Source organism: Mytilus californianus, unplaced genomic scaffold (genome assembly GCF_021869535.1).
Source record: "Mytilus californianus isolate M0D057914Y unplaced genomic scaffold, xbMytCali1.0.p SCAF_8, whole genome shotgun sequence".
NCBI classification, from domain to species: Eukaryota; Metazoa; Mollusca; class Bivalvia; order Mytilida; family Mytilidae; genus Mytilus; species Mytilus californianus.
In genome coordinates, this window is record NW_026262734.1 from 43,884,850 (window position 1) to 43,902,572 (window position 17,723).

Below are 17,723 nucleotides of genomic sequence, written 5' to 3' on the forward strand. Positions count from 1 at the left end.
ATTAAATTTATGTTAACTTAATCTGTTTGCGTAAGAGAAAGATACTATACATTGCCTGTTTTAGGGTCACAAATTGCGGTATACGACCTAAATCTTAGTTTCAACAATATACAATAGTTTGTTCTTGACGTTATACCTTTCTGATACTTTGTTACAAAATGGGTTGAAAACATTGTAATAAAGCTTGTTTGTCATTAATTTAAACTCAACCCATTTACATCAGAGAACATACTATCGAATAAAATTGAGAATGCATTTTTTGAAGTCAGCAATTGTAACATGGAATAAGTTTGTCTGATTTAAACAATACACACCAGATTATTCTTGACTTTATAACAAATAAGTAAGGCAACTGTTACAGTGTTTTACCGATGTTCAAATCTCGTTAATCGTTTTAATAATAAGAGACAAATCAATGTTAACAAACAAAAACTGCGGAAATCAAATAAACTCCCAAAGTATAGAGACCGGTTGCCTCGACAGGGTAATCGTTTGCTGCTATGCATCACACGTATTGCAAATCCACGTTCAGTTAAAATGTCACAATCGTGAATAGAACACAAAGTGCGTTATTGCATTCTACAACTTCGAATTTTTTGTTTTCATTGCCTTTCAACTTCTTATTTGAATGGATACGCCAACGTTTGGATTCAAGTGCCACTGATGATTCTTTTGTAGACGAAATGCACGTCTGGGGTTACAATTTAAAGCCTGTTATCTTTGATGAGTTTTACAACCATTGGCTCGATGTAACTGGCTGGTGGATGTTTCGTCCCCGAGAACATCACCGCCCAGTAGTCAGCATTTCTATGTTGACATTGAATATCAATGATATGTTCATTTTCTGCAAATTAAATGTTCAAAACTCCGAAACACTAAGGTTTTTCTTCCCCAAAGATTTGTTTGATTAAGGGAAAGATACTATACAATACCTTTTGAATCCGCAAGTGTGATTCGAAACTTAATTTTACAAAATTGAAAAAAGCTTCTTTCTAATTTATTACAAATGATGTTATTATATTTCTGGAACTTTGTAACGGGACCGATAGGAAGCATTTCATAAGTTTGTGTTACACACTTATTCAGTTTGTCAGATTTTGTGACAATACCACAAAAATAGTGATAGGAATTAAATTCTTGGATTATCAATACATAGATAATTCATGTAGTTATTCCATAAAATTGTTTTAAGTATGTGTTACATTCAGTAGAATTGACAAAGAACATAAGCACACAAAGTTCTTTTGAGATCCGGTAGGAAAAGCTATTCGTAACACACAACAAAGAGTTTACTTGAATGGTATTACAAAGTCTGTTTTTACAATTTCTTGGTTCGTAATAATTTTCATCACGACTATTTTTTGGTAAAAACCAAAAACAAAATCAAAAACAAATTATTACATTTTCTTTATCATCCTATTCGAATCAAACATCACAAAAGGAAAAAAATTTCTCCGAAACACTTTTTAAAAATTATTGCTTAATCCAACATTACTTCAAATTGGGTAGCTAGAATGCTGGACTTTTTTGATCGACAACGTATTTTGTTGAGTTTTTAGAATTAAGATTCCAGCAGAGAGTCAGTATTTCTATGGGTGCTATCTGTGCGCTTCAACTAGTCGACATGTGTTCTAATACTCATATGAATCAGAATTTGTATACAACATCTTGTTAAAAAACATAAGAAGATGAAGAAAAACTAGCAAAATCCTATATATTGATGGAAAAACTTTCTGGCTAACACCATTATTTCTTTTTTTTTTTCTCACGTCAAAAAAACATCGAAGAAACGAAAAAACGAGTTGCAAGTGATGCTGGTATTTCTCTTTTCAAACAGAGAAAACTTCACAGTAGAAGACTTCCTTTCAAATCAAATTTCACGCCCTTGGAATAAAAGTTACTGTTCTATATCTTCAAGTCGGATCAAAACATTGAAAATGGGTAATCGGTAACCTCCCATTCCAGAAAAATGATTGGAAAACTTTATGTCTTTTTCTGTTCTCGACGGAATAGTCTTAAAGCGTTCCCATGTTAAAAAGAAAATAGTACTCAAACGAACAATCGGGTAGTGGTAACGGCTTATTTCTAAAGTCAGTTTTGAACTGATATGAAAAATTTCCATAGTTATAACAGTTACTAATCTTTCAAAATTTAGTGTTTCTTTTTCAAATACGGTTTAATCAAGTCTGATTGTATAATCCTCCAGAACAAAACAACATTGACGACATCCACAACGATATTAACAGATGTCAGCAGGTAGAAAATAAACGCATAACTTCGGTGTCGATCGGCAAAACAGCCATATAAACAATAACTAAAAGGTATTATACGGAAAACGAAAAACGTAAGAATATTAAGATATGAAAATATCCGATATAAACTTGTATCAAATCCAAAGTTTGCCATTCGTAAGAGTTTTCTCCCATGTAAGAAAATACTGTTGAATTCTGCCAATAGTGTTATTTGACTATATCCAACACATAATTTGACATGTAAAATGTATCCAAATGCTGCTATAACCTACAATGAAAATATTTTTTGTATAATGAATTTGCTTTATTGTAACTAATAGGGTTGCACACCATGTATGAACAAAGGTATACAGAATGGCATATTCACAGCAAGGAAATTTAAATCAAAACAACATTGGAATATATATAACAAAAAGTAAAATAAAAAAAAATACCGAACTCTGAGGAAAATTCAAATCGGAAAGTCCCTTATCAAATGGCAAAATCAAAAGATCAAACACATCAAACGAATGGAAAACAACTGTCATATTCCTGACTTGGTACAGGCATTTTCTTATGTAGAAAATGGTGGATTAAACCTGGCCGGTTTTATAGCTAGCTAAACCTGTCACTTGTATGACAGTCGCATAAAAATCCATTATATTGACAACAATGCGTGAACAATACAAACAGACATAATAGGTAAAAATGTCAAAAATAGGGGTACAGCAGTCGACATTGTGTTATAATCTTAATCACTATAAAAACCAACAAATACGTCAACAAAAAAACCAAAATGGCATATGGACAAAACACATAAGCAAAAATGAAAGACAAGAATATAGAAAATGACCACAGCACAACAACAATTGGCAGGATGCATAAGTACCGAGCCACACCAAAAGGATATTACCAAAAATAGACTAAACAAAGGTTGATAATTTACAAAGACAAATAACAGAACACAATAACATGTAATTAAGATGATAAACAACGTCAGTACCTAGAATCTATACTTCAAGACCATCATGTATTATTTGTGAAGTTGATACGGAATATTTATCAAAAAGGTCTTGGTATCTTCCGATGAACTTTTTTAGAAAAAGGACGAGGCGTTCTTTGACATAACCCTGGTTCATCAACCTTCTGCTCAGACACTGGTGACGTTTTATAAAGTCTGAGTAGCAGCTATAAGCTCTTGAATACCGAATGAGTTAGGAAATGTATTTCCCATATATATAACATTAGGTTAAAAATAAATAATTATAACAAAAAGACGGAATCTTATTTCGTTCTTGGATATATATTTGTGGTGTTTCAATCAAATTTGATAAAACAAAAAACACCAATTTTTATTTAGTTTATAAATGGGAATCAGTGATTCTATATAAGTATTTGTTATATTCATCTTCAAAGAGGTTTTAAAATGAAATGTATTTTTCTAAGTTCAAATGTTTCTGTTAAATTGTTTTCAAAGCATTTGAATGTGGCAATACTTTTTGTAATTTTGTTCGGTAAAAATAGTAGTTTGTAAGAAAATAATCTTATTTTTAGCAATATTAAATTATATATTTTGAAGTTACCAAATGAAATAATTTTGATATTCGAATGCAGTTCAATACTTGTCTTTTCAAACATCTAATTGTTTAGTGCATGCTAGAGACTGGAGACTATATGACAACTCCAAAATAGTTGTTCTATGGTCTTAGGTTTTTCTCTTCAGAATTTTCATTTTATGACGTACCGAATGAGTTCCCAAAATTCTATGAATAATTCTACATTGTAACCAGCAAATTGAAATGAAAATATTGATATTACAGTATACACATACAACACTGAGTTTCAATGCCGTTATTCAGATTATTCAAGTTAAATAAAGGCAACAGTAGTAAACCGCTATTCGAAATTCGTAAATCGATTGAGAAAAAAACAATTCCGGGTTACAAACTAAAACTGAGGGAAACACATCAAATATAAGAGGAGAACAACGACACAACAGAAACACAACACTAAAATGCAAAATACACAGACACGAACTATAATATAACAATGGCCATTTTCCTGACATGGTACAGGACATTTTAAGAAAAAATGGTGGATTGAACCTGGTTTTTTGGCTAGCCAAACCTCCCGCTTTTATGGCAATGTTAAATATAACATTAAAATGACAAGACTACATGACAGGACTACAATACAAATAAATGGGAGAACATACAGGACAGAGACACACACAAGTAATAGCTATCAAAAGGTACCAGGTTATAATTTAATACGTCAGACGCGCGTTTCGTCTACATAAGACCCATCAGTGACGCTCAGATCAAAAAAGTTCGAAAGCCAAAACAAGTACAAAGTTGAAGAGCATTGAGGACCAAAAGTTCCAAAAAGTTGTGCCAAATAAGACTAAGGTTATATGCCTGGGATAAGAAAATCCTTAGTATTTAGAAAAATTCATACTTTTGCAAACAGTAAATTTATAAAAATGACTATATAATAGATATACATGTTAACACCGAAGTGGTGACTAACTACAGAATAAAAACGTATACGTAAAACAACCTAAATCAGCACATAAAAAAGGCACAGCCGAACAACGTATTATATGTTAGCCGAAGAGATCGACGCACAATGTGACGTCACATATAAATTTCTATAAATTTCCAAAAAATAGGATAGAGTTCAAGATTAGGTTTGTAAAACTGATATAACATGTATTAATAACAATGAAAATTACAATACTTATTAATATACAAGTGTGGTAGTAATTAGATAATTAATTGTATTATCAAGCTATGTCGGTATATCTTCTAAATCAAACTGTAAACCAAATACATCGTATAAATTTAGTTGACCCAAACTAAAATCTTATAAATGAACTGGGTGATTAATTATCTTTACCGTAACACACAAATAGAACAGAAAAAAGATTTACAACTACAAACGATAAGACATTTGACAAAATCCGATGAGAATAACAAATATAACATCAAAACTAAATACATGGATTTTGGATAGAAAAATACCGTGAAACGTCTTATAGCAATGCGAATTCACACTCGGCAAAACAGTCACAATCGGGAATAAGTCACGTTCGGTACTTAAAAGATCAGACGACGTAATGGTAAACCACAACCTAACACGTGGTAAAAATGTCACATCGTATGAATCAACCAATTAGTGATGGTGTCCATAAAATTTACGGAGTGTCATTTTTAATCTGTCCTCCTCATAACTTTGTTGGAGCAGTTTCTGCGTACACTCCTGTATATGAAGTCCGTATAGTGTGAACATGCACGAACATAACGTATTAACTGAGATATGTAAACTCCATACGAAGGGGCAGCGGGTATGTTACTGCTGAGAAATGGGAAATTGATAATTGGGAAGTTGAAATCGTCCCGTTTATCATAGATTTTCGTGTGAAGTCGTCCATCTGTGTCAATATTGAGGAAAAGATCAAGGTATGAAGCAGTCCTTCTAGTATCAGTAGTATCCTTAATTTCAAGTTCATTGGGATATATGAGATGTAAGTATTGGCTGAAATATGGGTTATTCAATGATAGGACATCATCAATATATCTGATAGTAAAATTAAAGAATTTCGCAAGGTGTTTTTTCTTTTTGTCTTTTAGAAAGTTCTGAATGAATTCTGCTTCATAAGAGTACAAAACCAAATTGGCCAGTAGGGGTGCACAATTAGTACCCATTGGAATACCGACTGTCTGTTGAAATATCAATCCTCCAAATTCAACAAATATATTGTCGATCAAAAAGTCCAGCATTTTGATAATATCATCTTCAGTATATTTTCTGATAGATTCAGTTTGGTTTTTCACAAAATATGAATTATTGTAACCCAAAACAAGAAATTTGTATCTACGATTCCCATTTTTATAGAAACAGCTCTGTTTAAGTAGATGGTGAAGTCAATCTTTCAACTGGGCATGGGGAATAGTAGTGTAAAGCGTAGAAAAATCAAAAGTCTTTATGTTGCTGCAAAATTGCAAAGATTGTGATTGAAGATTAAGCAGTAGATCTTTCGAATTTTTGAGAATCCACATCTGGTTAACACCACTGATAGAATATATCTCATCACAATATTTTTGAAGCCCATCTTTAACTGTAGAAAGAATAGTAGTCAGTACTTTAGAAAGATGTTTAGTCGAACATTTTGATGACCCAGCTATGTATCGTTCTTTATATGGAGTTTTGTGAAGTTTTGGTATCCAGTATAATGACGGTAAATTTTCTTCGTTTTCTTTGATGTTGATACCAAAAGAAAGAAGGACAGATTTGTGATTTTGTAAAATTTCATCCTTGGTAAATGATGTTAAAGAATATGTAGGATTACCAGTTGTTCTATTTATTCCAAGCTCTGTTGTGGTACATTGCAAATTATGGTTTTTACATATGAAGACAATATTATTGGAGGCTTTATCTGCTGGAATATCGACATATTTGTCATGCAAAGAGGATAGAGCATTCACAACCTCCGGATTCTTGAAAGGGTTAGTAACTCTTGTGCTCATAGTTCATCGTAGTTTCTGAATGCGCTTCTGAATGCATGATCGAATAGCTTTGATCCATTCAGACAAAGTGTCCAGTTCTGGTTCGTCTGGTTTGCGCTTTACCCATTTTCTTGCATAGTCCTCAACTGCATCAATCAGTAACCTTTGTTTACATGCTTAAATCATGTTTCTGTATTCCTCTATCGTACACCTTTCATTTGGCCTCATCCTTGGCTTTCAAAGTTTTGGTGTTTCAGCTTTTCTGATTAAGGTGAATCCAAATTTATAATGTGTTATTGTCGTTTTTAACACTGGTACGACACCGTGACTGGTAGACTGTTAGTCCTTTAGGGTATGACCATATCAGCAGTCAGTGCTTTGGTACTGACAAGATTTATAACATGACTTTCTGAAATTCTCAATGGATATTTAGAAATTATTAAGAAACTAATTCAGGCAAAGATCTTTCAACTGGGCATGGGGAATAGTAGTGTAAAGCGTAGAAAAATCAAAAGTCTTTATGTTGCTGCAAAATTGCAAAGATTGTGATTGAAGATTAAGCAGTAGATCTTCCGAATTTTTGAGAATCCACATCTGGTTAACACCACTGGTAGAATATATCTCATCACAATATTTTTGAAGCCCATCTTTAACTGTAGAAAGAATAGTAGTCAGTACTTTAGAAAGATGTTTAGTCGAACATTTTGATGACCCAGCTATGTATCGTTCTTTATATGGAGTTTTGTGAAGTTTTGGTATCCAGTATAATGACGGTAAATTTTCTTCGTTTTCTTTGATGTTGATACCAAAAGAAAGAAGGACAGATTTGTGATTTTGTAAAATTTCATCCTTGGTAAATGATGTTAAAGAATATGTAGGATTACCAGTTGTTCTATTTATTCCAAGCTCTGTTGTGGTACATTGCAAATTATGGTTTTTACATATGAAGACAATATTATTGGAGGCTTTATCTGCTGGAATATCGACATATTTGTCATGCAAAGAGGATAGAGCATTCACAACCTCCGGATTCTTGAAAGGGTTAGTAACTCTTGTGCTCATAGTTCATCGTAGTTTCTGAATGCGCTTCTGAATGCATGATCGAATAGCTTTGATCCATTCAGACAAAGTGTCCAGTTCTGGTTCGTCTGGTTCGCGCTTTTCCCATTTTCTTGCATAGTCCTCAACTGCATCAATCAGTAACCTTTGTTTACATGCTTAAATCATGTTTCTGTATTCCTCTATCGTACACCTTTCATTTGGCCTCATCCTTGGCTTTCAAAGTTTTGGTGTTTCAGCTTTTCTGATTAAGGTGAATCCAAATTTATAATGTGTTATTGTCGTTTTTAACACTGGTACGACACCGTGACTGGTAGACTGTTAGTCCTTTAGGGTATGACCATATCAGCAGTCAGTGCTTTGGTACTGACAAGATTTATAACATGACTTTCTGAAATTCTCAATGGATATTTAGAAATTATTAAGAAACTAATTCAGGCAAAGATGATCTTAAGTGGATTTTACAATTTTGTTTCCTATTTTATCATATAAATCCTCAAGTATAAAAGTATTGATGCATCCTTGGCTTTCAAAATTTTGAGAATTTTTGTGTTCTATCGATCCTGAAGAAGGTAAATCTAGAAAAAGCGCTAACATTTATAAAGTATTCTACTCATTTTCATATTCTTTTTTTTTATGCCCCACCTAGTGGCATAATGTTTTTCAGTCTGTGCGTCCGTTCGTCCGTTCGTCCGTTTGTCCGTTCGTCCGTTTGTCCGTTCGTCCGTCCGTCCGCCCGTCCGTCCGTCTGTCCCGCTTCAGGTTAAAGTTTTTGGTCAAGGTAGTTTTTGATGAAGTTTAAGTCCAATCAATTTGAAACTTAGTACACATGTCCCCCATGATATTATCTTTCTAATTTTAATGCCAAATTCGAGCTTTGACCCCAATTCCACGGTCCACTGAACAAAGAAATGATAGTGCGAGTGGGGCATCCGTGTACTATGGACACATTCTTGTTTTTCTTTGGAAAGGAACAGTGAATAAGGGTCTTGATAGGGTTTACAGAATAGAGAATAATAGACAAATTCTGTTTTAACGCATCGTGTTAATATGAAAACATGAATATCATATATAAGTATTTTATTTTAGAATCTCACCGTGTTTATGCAATTGCAAATTAAAACGTCTTTCATATCTTATAGGAACGAAGACAGTGACCTTTACCAAATATACCTGTGTTTGATTTTGTTTCGAAGAATTTACATTACAGCTTACTTTAAAATACAAATTTCTTTGAAAACAATTAAAATTGATATATAAAGATTTTATGAAATTTTAGTTTCTGCTCATGTACAGTACAGAGCTTGCTGTTTATTTCAATGAATTCTAGAAAATTCAGAATTTGAAAAGGAATATATCTTCCACATTTATGACATAAATGAAAATGCGCTCGTTGTATCTGTCTCTTCTTCTCTGTGTGCTAAGAAATTAGAAAATGTGACATTAAAATCAGATTTAGTGAAAATGACTACCTTTTAGTGGATAGATCCATAAAAGGTCGGTAACTGGTCCGCTGGAACTTCATTCCGTTTATAAAAAAAGGAGGATAAAAAGTACGAGTCCACGGAATTATTGAATGGTTTTGAAATAATATATCCAAACAGTCTTTCTGTTAAAGAATATTAAAGAAAGCCATGTGAATTTCTGATGGTAGCCGGTACTTGACTCTAAATATATATATTTCATATGAATGTTTTGAAATGGTTAAGTGCAATTCATCCCTGCCTCAACACTCACTCATGAGAGCCAAGTGTAATGGTACTTAATCAAACAAAATGAAATTTAAAAAAAATCAGTTTATAATTTGAATGTTGTTTTAAAAGATTATTGCTATTTGGTGTATTTTTGCTTGGATTTGTTTTTTGTGATAATTTTTCATATCATGCTACAGTAGTCGCTTGAGATAGAAAATTATTGCTAGAAACTAAGGGCGCTCGTGCCGTTGCCCCTCGAAGTGATTGTAGCAGAGAAAAATCCTCTCGTTTGAAAAACCATCAATAATCTATAAATATTTATAATAAAAATAATTTGAACGTTGTTATTAAAAGATTACATTCCAGCAGCAACTTCATATGGAATTTATATCTCCCAGATGATACGATATTCCGGGACTTGCGTTTTCTATCACAATTTTCATGATAGAGGGTTGCTGCTCTATAGGAAGCTATCAAATCAAGAGGTCCACGTGGTGAAGTTGAAGCCATCTCTTCGAACATTTTACGGACGCTATCACGAGTTGGTTGACTGTTATGGAATATCTGTTTCACAGATGATGACGTATATGTTCCAATCGTCGGAAACACAATAAGCACCTGAGATCACTCCGGTTTTTGGTGGTTCCTGTTGCTCATTCTTAAGATTTCTATGTTGTGTTTTATGTGCTGTTGTTTGTTTTTTGGACTTTTTTTCTTCTTTTGCCATGGCATCGTCAGTTTATTTTCGACTTATGAGTTTGAATGTCCCTTTGGTATCTTTCACCTCTCTTTTAGTGATATGTGTTGTTCTAGTGGTTTTATGTTGTTTGTGCTTCTGTTCCGTACAACGTTCAAGTGTCTCAATCTTGGTGTTGTTTTGTTTCTCTGTAGATTTTTTATTCTTTGAAATGTCATTAATATATACATTTTGTACTTACAACAACATGATGAAGAAATACGCCCATTTTCTCTTGTATCCGGCTATTTACAATGATATCTAATGCGTCATAAAAGAAATACCCTGCGAAAAATATACCAAGCAATAATTATATAATGGCATTTAAAACTGGGATTAATACTTTGAAAATATGTCTACTGGTACCAGCTAGAATTGGCCAGATATATTTGAGGGAAGAGCATATTTCCTAAATTCCGTTTCAACTGACGATATCAGTAAAATTAAGAAAGAATAAATTGTGTGCACTATAAGTTTTAAAATTTAAGCCGTTAAGATATTGTAGTGTGCGCACAATTTTAAAAGTAGTTCGCAATAAAGTATACATTTCTTCTTTGATATTAAAAGGACTCTGTAAAACCAAACACATTAATATTCCACTAGCACTGTTTTGTTTTTCATTACAAAACAAAATAAGAACCAAATGCGCTCTTAAGTCTAACGAATAATTCTGTTGCAAATTAGGTAAAATTTCGTGGGAAAAATTTGGTTGATTATATAGGGAATCACTGAAGCATGACTGGAGCCCCACCCCACCCCTTAGGTCAGTCAGCACCCCCCCCCCCCCCCCCCCCCCCTTTTTTATGAAAAGTTCTGGATCCGCCACTGGTCTCATTGGCACTCATACCACATCTTTTTATATCTATTCATGACTCCGGCGTTACTGGGGATCGAGTGTAGCTACGATATTACATTTCATTTGTCAGAATCAGTATTAGCTGTCCTTTGACAGAAAGTCTCTTTTCGGCGAAGCCTAGTCAGGTCTAATTACTAGAGTTATAGTCGGTTTGGTATAATTCAACTTTGATTACTATCTAGTATTTTGTAAATGTTTTAAAATCTAACCATGTTTTTGAATACTTTTATGGCTAAAAAGGTAGGAGCAACTGTTTAATAACAGTTCAAGTATCGTACCTGTAGATACTAGAATCAACATATATGACGAAGTGTTTACAAACAGTAACGGGTCATCTAAAAGTTCCGGGTAACACAGCAATCTGAAAATTAATAAAAGGCAATACAGAAAGTGTTTCAAAATTAAACAGAATGAATGTTTAGATGGTTACACATGTGTTGATAACACTGCTTACTGCTTGTTGGAGCATCTGAGCCCCTCTAAAACAAACCCAACAAAACACTACCTACCCCCCCCCCCCCCCCCTCGGCTTCCATTGTTGAAGTTCTTGTGGCTCTGTCTTTTGTTTTCTGCGTTCTTTGTTCTTTGTTTTCTGTTGTTTTTTTTGTGTTCTTTTGTTTTCTGTGTAATGTTTTGTGGATTGTAGTTTGTCTACTCCAGGGGGTTTTCAGCTTCTTTTTTGTCACTATGACGTCAGTTTTTTCTCGATTTTTGTTTTATATTGCTTCCTTGGTATCTTCTCCCATCAGCTGTACGTGTAATAGGAAAAGATCGATACTCCGTATAGTTACAAAACTTTTCATTTGGTTACCCTACAAGGTGTGTGCACGTCTGTCAAACAGTCTTTTTTCGCAACGTTAGACTTAATAAATGTCTTTTAAACGAACACAAACGGTAACCAAAATAAAGTGTAGATTGACAGTAAATGTTACTGTTAAATTGTTATGAATCAATACTTCCTTTTCTTCTTACAATGTTTTACCAGTAAGCATTTAATTGAAAAGAGTAAACTGAGCTCAAGAGGTTCAGATTCTTCAGGTGGAGTTTGATTTGAATAAAATCGATTCAAATTGATTATAGGAAATTGCACATACCGTACACAAAACAGATACAGAAAATCAGTTAAAAATGTGCAAACTTTGCATAAATATATATGACTATTTATTAATTAGAAATGATCAAAAGAAACGAGCTAAATGAACAATTAATTTATCCAAGAGACACAAATAGATCAACGATTAAAGAATATATCTATATAGTTCGATGATTTCAAATACTTATCAATAATCTATATATACGTATACGTCTATACAAAGCATTTTAAAAGATTAATTGCTTACAAAAAGTTAACATATGCACAAATGAAACAATCAATTTCTTCATTTGATTCGGTTTATTGAAAAAGAGAGGCGAAAGATACCAGAGGGACATTCAAACTCATAAGTCGAAAATAAACTGACAACGCCGTGGCAAAAAAAGAAAAAGATCAACAGACAAACAATAGTACACAAAACACAACATAGAAAACTAAAGACTGAGCAACAATGAAGGTTTCCCCCTTTATATAATACAAATGAATAAACACGAATTTAGTTACCAGTACAGATGCATATGATTGATTGATTGATTGTTGTTTTCTTTACTCCAGGGGCAAATATTTCATATATGTTCAGGACAAGAACACATTAGCAATCAATACAATAAGTAGGTTCTGCCATATAGGGGTCGACCGGAATGAAGAGCGGGAAATTGAACTACCACCCGGAAAATGAGGGTATGTTGGATAAGGGCAGAAATTTCGTTTTTGCAACAGGCCACATACGGACCTTTAAGAAAGTTGTTACAAGGGTTCTTTACCGTGTAGAGAGTGTGGCACTCTCTCTACTCGATGCACCAGAATTAACGACTCCATTCTGGGCGGACGTGGATGCGAATTTATACATCACGCACAGTTAAAGGGACGCCCCACTTTGACAAGGGTTTTACTACCGGTCGGAAGAAGACCAAGGGATGATCATATTTCTATACCTCAGTCAACCCTTTGGCCTCAAATTTATGATTTCGTCTGATAATTTTATCTATAATTCGAAATGGACTAGAATAGTCATGCCAATGGAGTATTGGCAAATATCTCTTCGTTAGTGTATATTTTTAAGATAAGTTATCACTGGAATGAGGGTAAATGATACAAAATTGAATCTAAAAAATACAAAGATCAATATATATAAATAAGAAGATGTGGTATGAGTGCCAATATATACACATATACAGCAGCGAAGTCAAACAACAACTCAATATAGAAAGATAAATTAGCAATACGAACTAAGGTGCTCCGATGATTTTGGTAATCAACAAATTATACCTACCCTACGAAGCTCCAAACTCCTATGATGAATCCGTGAATCCACGATACCACTATTTTTCTCCACCGCCATGGGTCTATATCGTTGGCTGATGCTTTCTGGTTCTCGTAACGCTGTAGAAAAGCATTTATACCATAAAACGCTGCTCCGGTCAATATAAATACAACATAACTATCTGAAAGTTCAATATCAAAATCGTCCTCAGTGCCAACTATTTTCTCAAGTTGATAAGTCGACGACATTATCAGATTTTTTTTCTGTGTATCAATGACATTCTATCCTTGTATCCATGACAGACAAAATAAATATTGTGTTTAATGTAGTCCCTGATCTAAAAATTAAAGGATTTAACGTTTTTTTATTTATTTTTTAGTTTTTAAACAACATTATGGTAGTACCAATGAAGTGTAGAATAAGTAGTCGCACTTGAAAGGCCGCGATGTTCAGATTGAGATTGATTACAATAATCATTCATTGCATTGTTTGAACACAAAATACTTATATGGTCCGAAGATCTCATTGATTAATAATAAATATATCCATATTTAGTATACTAAATTACTATTGGGCGCAATTGAACTTTAAATCAGTCGTAGCATAATACTAAGACATACTACCTAAATACCTTGTCGATTTCCTATATGAGTTATTAAAAGAAGCCCTCTTTAATGTTTACCTTTTCCCGCCATTCATGAATGAATAATTAATTTCTGCTTTTTGTTTTTTGAAATGTCGTAAGGACGATAGTCGTACATTCAATACTCAATTGTCGAGAGGCAGGTTAATTTACAGAATTGTCAATAAGTTATAAAACTGAGAAATATGGTTATATTCCTGAACAGTGGGGGATCGAGATTATGAAAAAGAGGGATGACATAGGAGCCCACCGACTTTTTTTAATAAAGGGGAGAAGGTCATAGCAGTCAAAATCAGATAAAATATACTAAAATTACAAATAGACAAATCTTTTCTTTTGTAAGGTGCTTTCGTAACCATGATATCATTTAAGCTAAATATGTTTGAGTCAAGTTTCAATTGATCTAATTAAATTGTTCAGCCTGTATAGGTAATTACAGATGAAAATTTTCCTATATCAATATTTGATATAAGATATAAAACATCACTTAAAAAATAATTTAATAAACCTTCATTAAAACCCTGTTACTTGAAAACCACGCTAGTTTGAAAAGAAAAGAACTTGAAGTTTTACACCAATTAAGACATTAGTATATAACGAGATCAAGTTAATTTTGGGAGAGGAATTTGTAAAAGTGAAAATTCACTTGTTTTCCAATCCCAATAAAATTGTCATTTTGTAATGTTTACGTTATTATTTTCTAAAATAAACAAGTGTGGACACAGATGAATGTGGATAGTATGTTTGGATGTTTGACAGTGTTTTATATGACAAAAGGAGTTCTATGTTTTTCCTATATGTTGTTATTAACTGTTTTGCACGATGACAACCAACCTGAGCATGAGGTGTTGTTTATTTAATATTTAGATTTTATGTTCAAGACGGGCATGGAAGAGACACTAATTGCATTAATTACCAAATGATTATGATAGAATATTTTCCACATCTTTGATTTTGGATACTTTTGTAGCTAGGAGAGTAACACATAATAGGTTCATTTTTTCATCTGATTTTTTTTAAATGGGAGATGATATCTGAGAACATGATATCAGGAGGCTGTAATTCAGTGGTTGTCGTTTGTCTATGTGTTACATAATATTTGTTTTTCGTTTATTTTGTGTATATAAATAACATAAATGACTATGTGTTATGGGCTTTGCTCATTGTTGAAGGCTGTACGGTGACCCGTAGTTGTTAATTTCTGTGTCATTTTGGTCTGTTGTGAAGAATTGTCTCATTGGCAATCATACCACATCTTTTTTATATGTATTTGCTCACTATTTGTATGGTTCTATTTATATTACTTTGTGGTGGATTGTCAGTATCATTAGTAAAATATTTTGTTAAAATGTCGAAATTGTTTCTCAGATTAGAAGACATTTGTTGGTTTTTAGTAATGAAAATGCCTGACATGATGCTTGGGGCTAGATGAGCTAGAAAGTAAACTTCTGTGTTGTTTTTTATCAATTCTTTGATAACATCTCCTCCAAAGCTGGCCGAAGCAAAAAAAAGTTTTGACCAATATGAAAATGATATCAACAAAAAAAACCGTTGTGAGCATGCTTCAAAGACTCATAACTGCTCCAAAAGTAATCTGATAGAATTTCAAGCATGTCAAGTGGGTATTATGAAAATCTACTCAATATGTCTAAATATAAAAAAAGTTATAGTATTCAATATGAAAAAGGTATTGCAAAATTATTCTCTTTACAACTTTTTTTGTTATATGGATACAAATATAAATGATACCAATACAGTATTTGTTGTGGTATGAAAGTGTAGTAATTTACATTTACTGTAACAATGTTAATTCACACAAATTAAGAAATAAACAAATGAATGAAAAATGTTCAACATGTACAATGAAATATAGTTTTAGAAATCAATTAGGCCAGATAGGCCTTATAAATTTTGCCCTTTTTTTTTAACATACTGGATGACAATTTACACTCAAGACCGAGTCATCAGTAGGCAGTACAGATGTATTAAAACAACCTAGCATCATATTGCTAGTAGCGAGTGTAGCATTGTCGGGTAAATTTGTTCTTTTTTTTAAATTTGGTTAATGGACAAAAAATGTTTGGTTCAAATCATAATAAAATGCTTTTATCTCCTTATTACTTACATTGTACATAGAATGGATACTACCCTGACAAATCCTTGTACATGAGAGTTGTCTGTCAAATCTTTATTTCACAAAGAATGCATTGCATAACAATGAACTGAGCTCAAAGCAAAGCACTTTAATAATACACTTAGACAAAGAGCTCAATCCAGTGATATACTTTGTACTACAGGTCCTTCATGAACATCCTATCCACCAAAACCATATCTCACAAACATGCCATACTACATGGTTGGATCAGAAGTCCTGAAAAAGACATGAAGTTTATTATCGTATTTTAAGTATATATACACAGGTTAAAATTTATATACTCCAATAGCAGTCTTTCCTGCTAAAATGTCATGTGTAGAATGTGATATACCATTTTTGGGTCTATATGGGTACTGTCCTTTATATTTATAATATTAGGTCATTTTGACACAGCAAAATATATAGAAAATGTTAACTTTGATCTGGAAATTGAGTTCTTTTTCGCAAAATAAACCCACTAAAACTAAACTTTGAATGCAAAAGACCCCTAAATGGCTAACAGATATTGCTATAAAGAATAGTCCATGATGATTCTTGTTATTAAAGAGTTCATGAAATGTACACCGATTCTGTCAGTTGAATGGACTAGAATGAGATAAGTTATATAAACATAAAGGTTTTTTCAACAGTTGTGGTGTAAATTAAATCAGTTTTATTTTATGGTTGACATATTTAAGTATATATGTAGATCATTGGCTTTTCAACACATTGATATTTTACAATATCGATTATCTATTTATTGTTATATTGTTGGTATTTTTCACCTTCCTAAAACAGATTTAATGCAACATGAACACAAGCTTGATAGATCTTGATAGGGTGTCCTCACATATTTTGACGTTGCTGAAAAATTTTGGTTGACATATGTATCCTCTTCTCATCATTTTTCGTGCTATTGAGAATGCATACTGTCGTCATAATTTCCATTGAAAATGCATGCATAGTACAAATTCATATGACGTACGAAAACATATGATCTGACCATATACATGTACATGTATGTATAGGTTATCAGCTTTTCTACACATATTAGCCAGTAAGCCGCAATGAACCTATTATGGCAAGTGAGCGCAGCTAATGAGCTAAAATGAATCAAATTGTGTCCTCAGTGGGGGATATTTTAAGGGATCTATATGAAGAAAACCTGATCATCTGTTTATCGTTCTATTTCTGGCTATTTCACCTCCCTAACTTGGCCTAAGACAGTTTTTACAGACGAAAGCAAGCTTGATAACTACTCCTCACACACATGTATAGATTATCGGCTTTTCTACACGAGTCATGAATATCGTAAAATGTTAGCCAGTGAGCAGGCCCGCAATGAACCTTTTTAGTGAGTGAGCCCAGCTAATGAGCTAAAATGAATCAAATTGTGTACTCAGTCACAGTTGGTGATATCTTAAGGTATCTACACAAAGAAAACCTGCTTATATAAATCTCAGTGGCGGATTCACAACTTTTCATAAAAGGGGGGTGGCCGCTGA

The 17,723-nt window shown here is 33.0% G+C and overlaps 1 protein-coding gene across 1 annotated transcript; it reads right to left on the bottom strand.

The window, feature by feature from the left end:
- Positions 1-1,367: 1,367 nt before the first annotated feature.
- On the bottom strand, positions 1,368-13,911 carry LOC127712385 (TLC domain-containing protein 2-like). The gene is made up of 4 exons (XM_052218782.1): positions 13,451-13,911; positions 11,363-11,445; positions 10,431-10,513; positions 1,368-2,520 (listed from the first exon to the last, which is right to left on the bottom strand). The coding sequence occupies exons 1-4, from the start codon at positions 13,687-13,689 to the stop codon at positions 2,152-2,154; spliced, it is 774 nt and encodes a 257-aa protein (XP_052074742.1). The 5' UTR covers positions 13,690-13,911; the 3' UTR covers positions 1,368-2,151.
- Between the last annotated feature and the right edge of the window lie 3,812 nt (positions 13,912-17,723).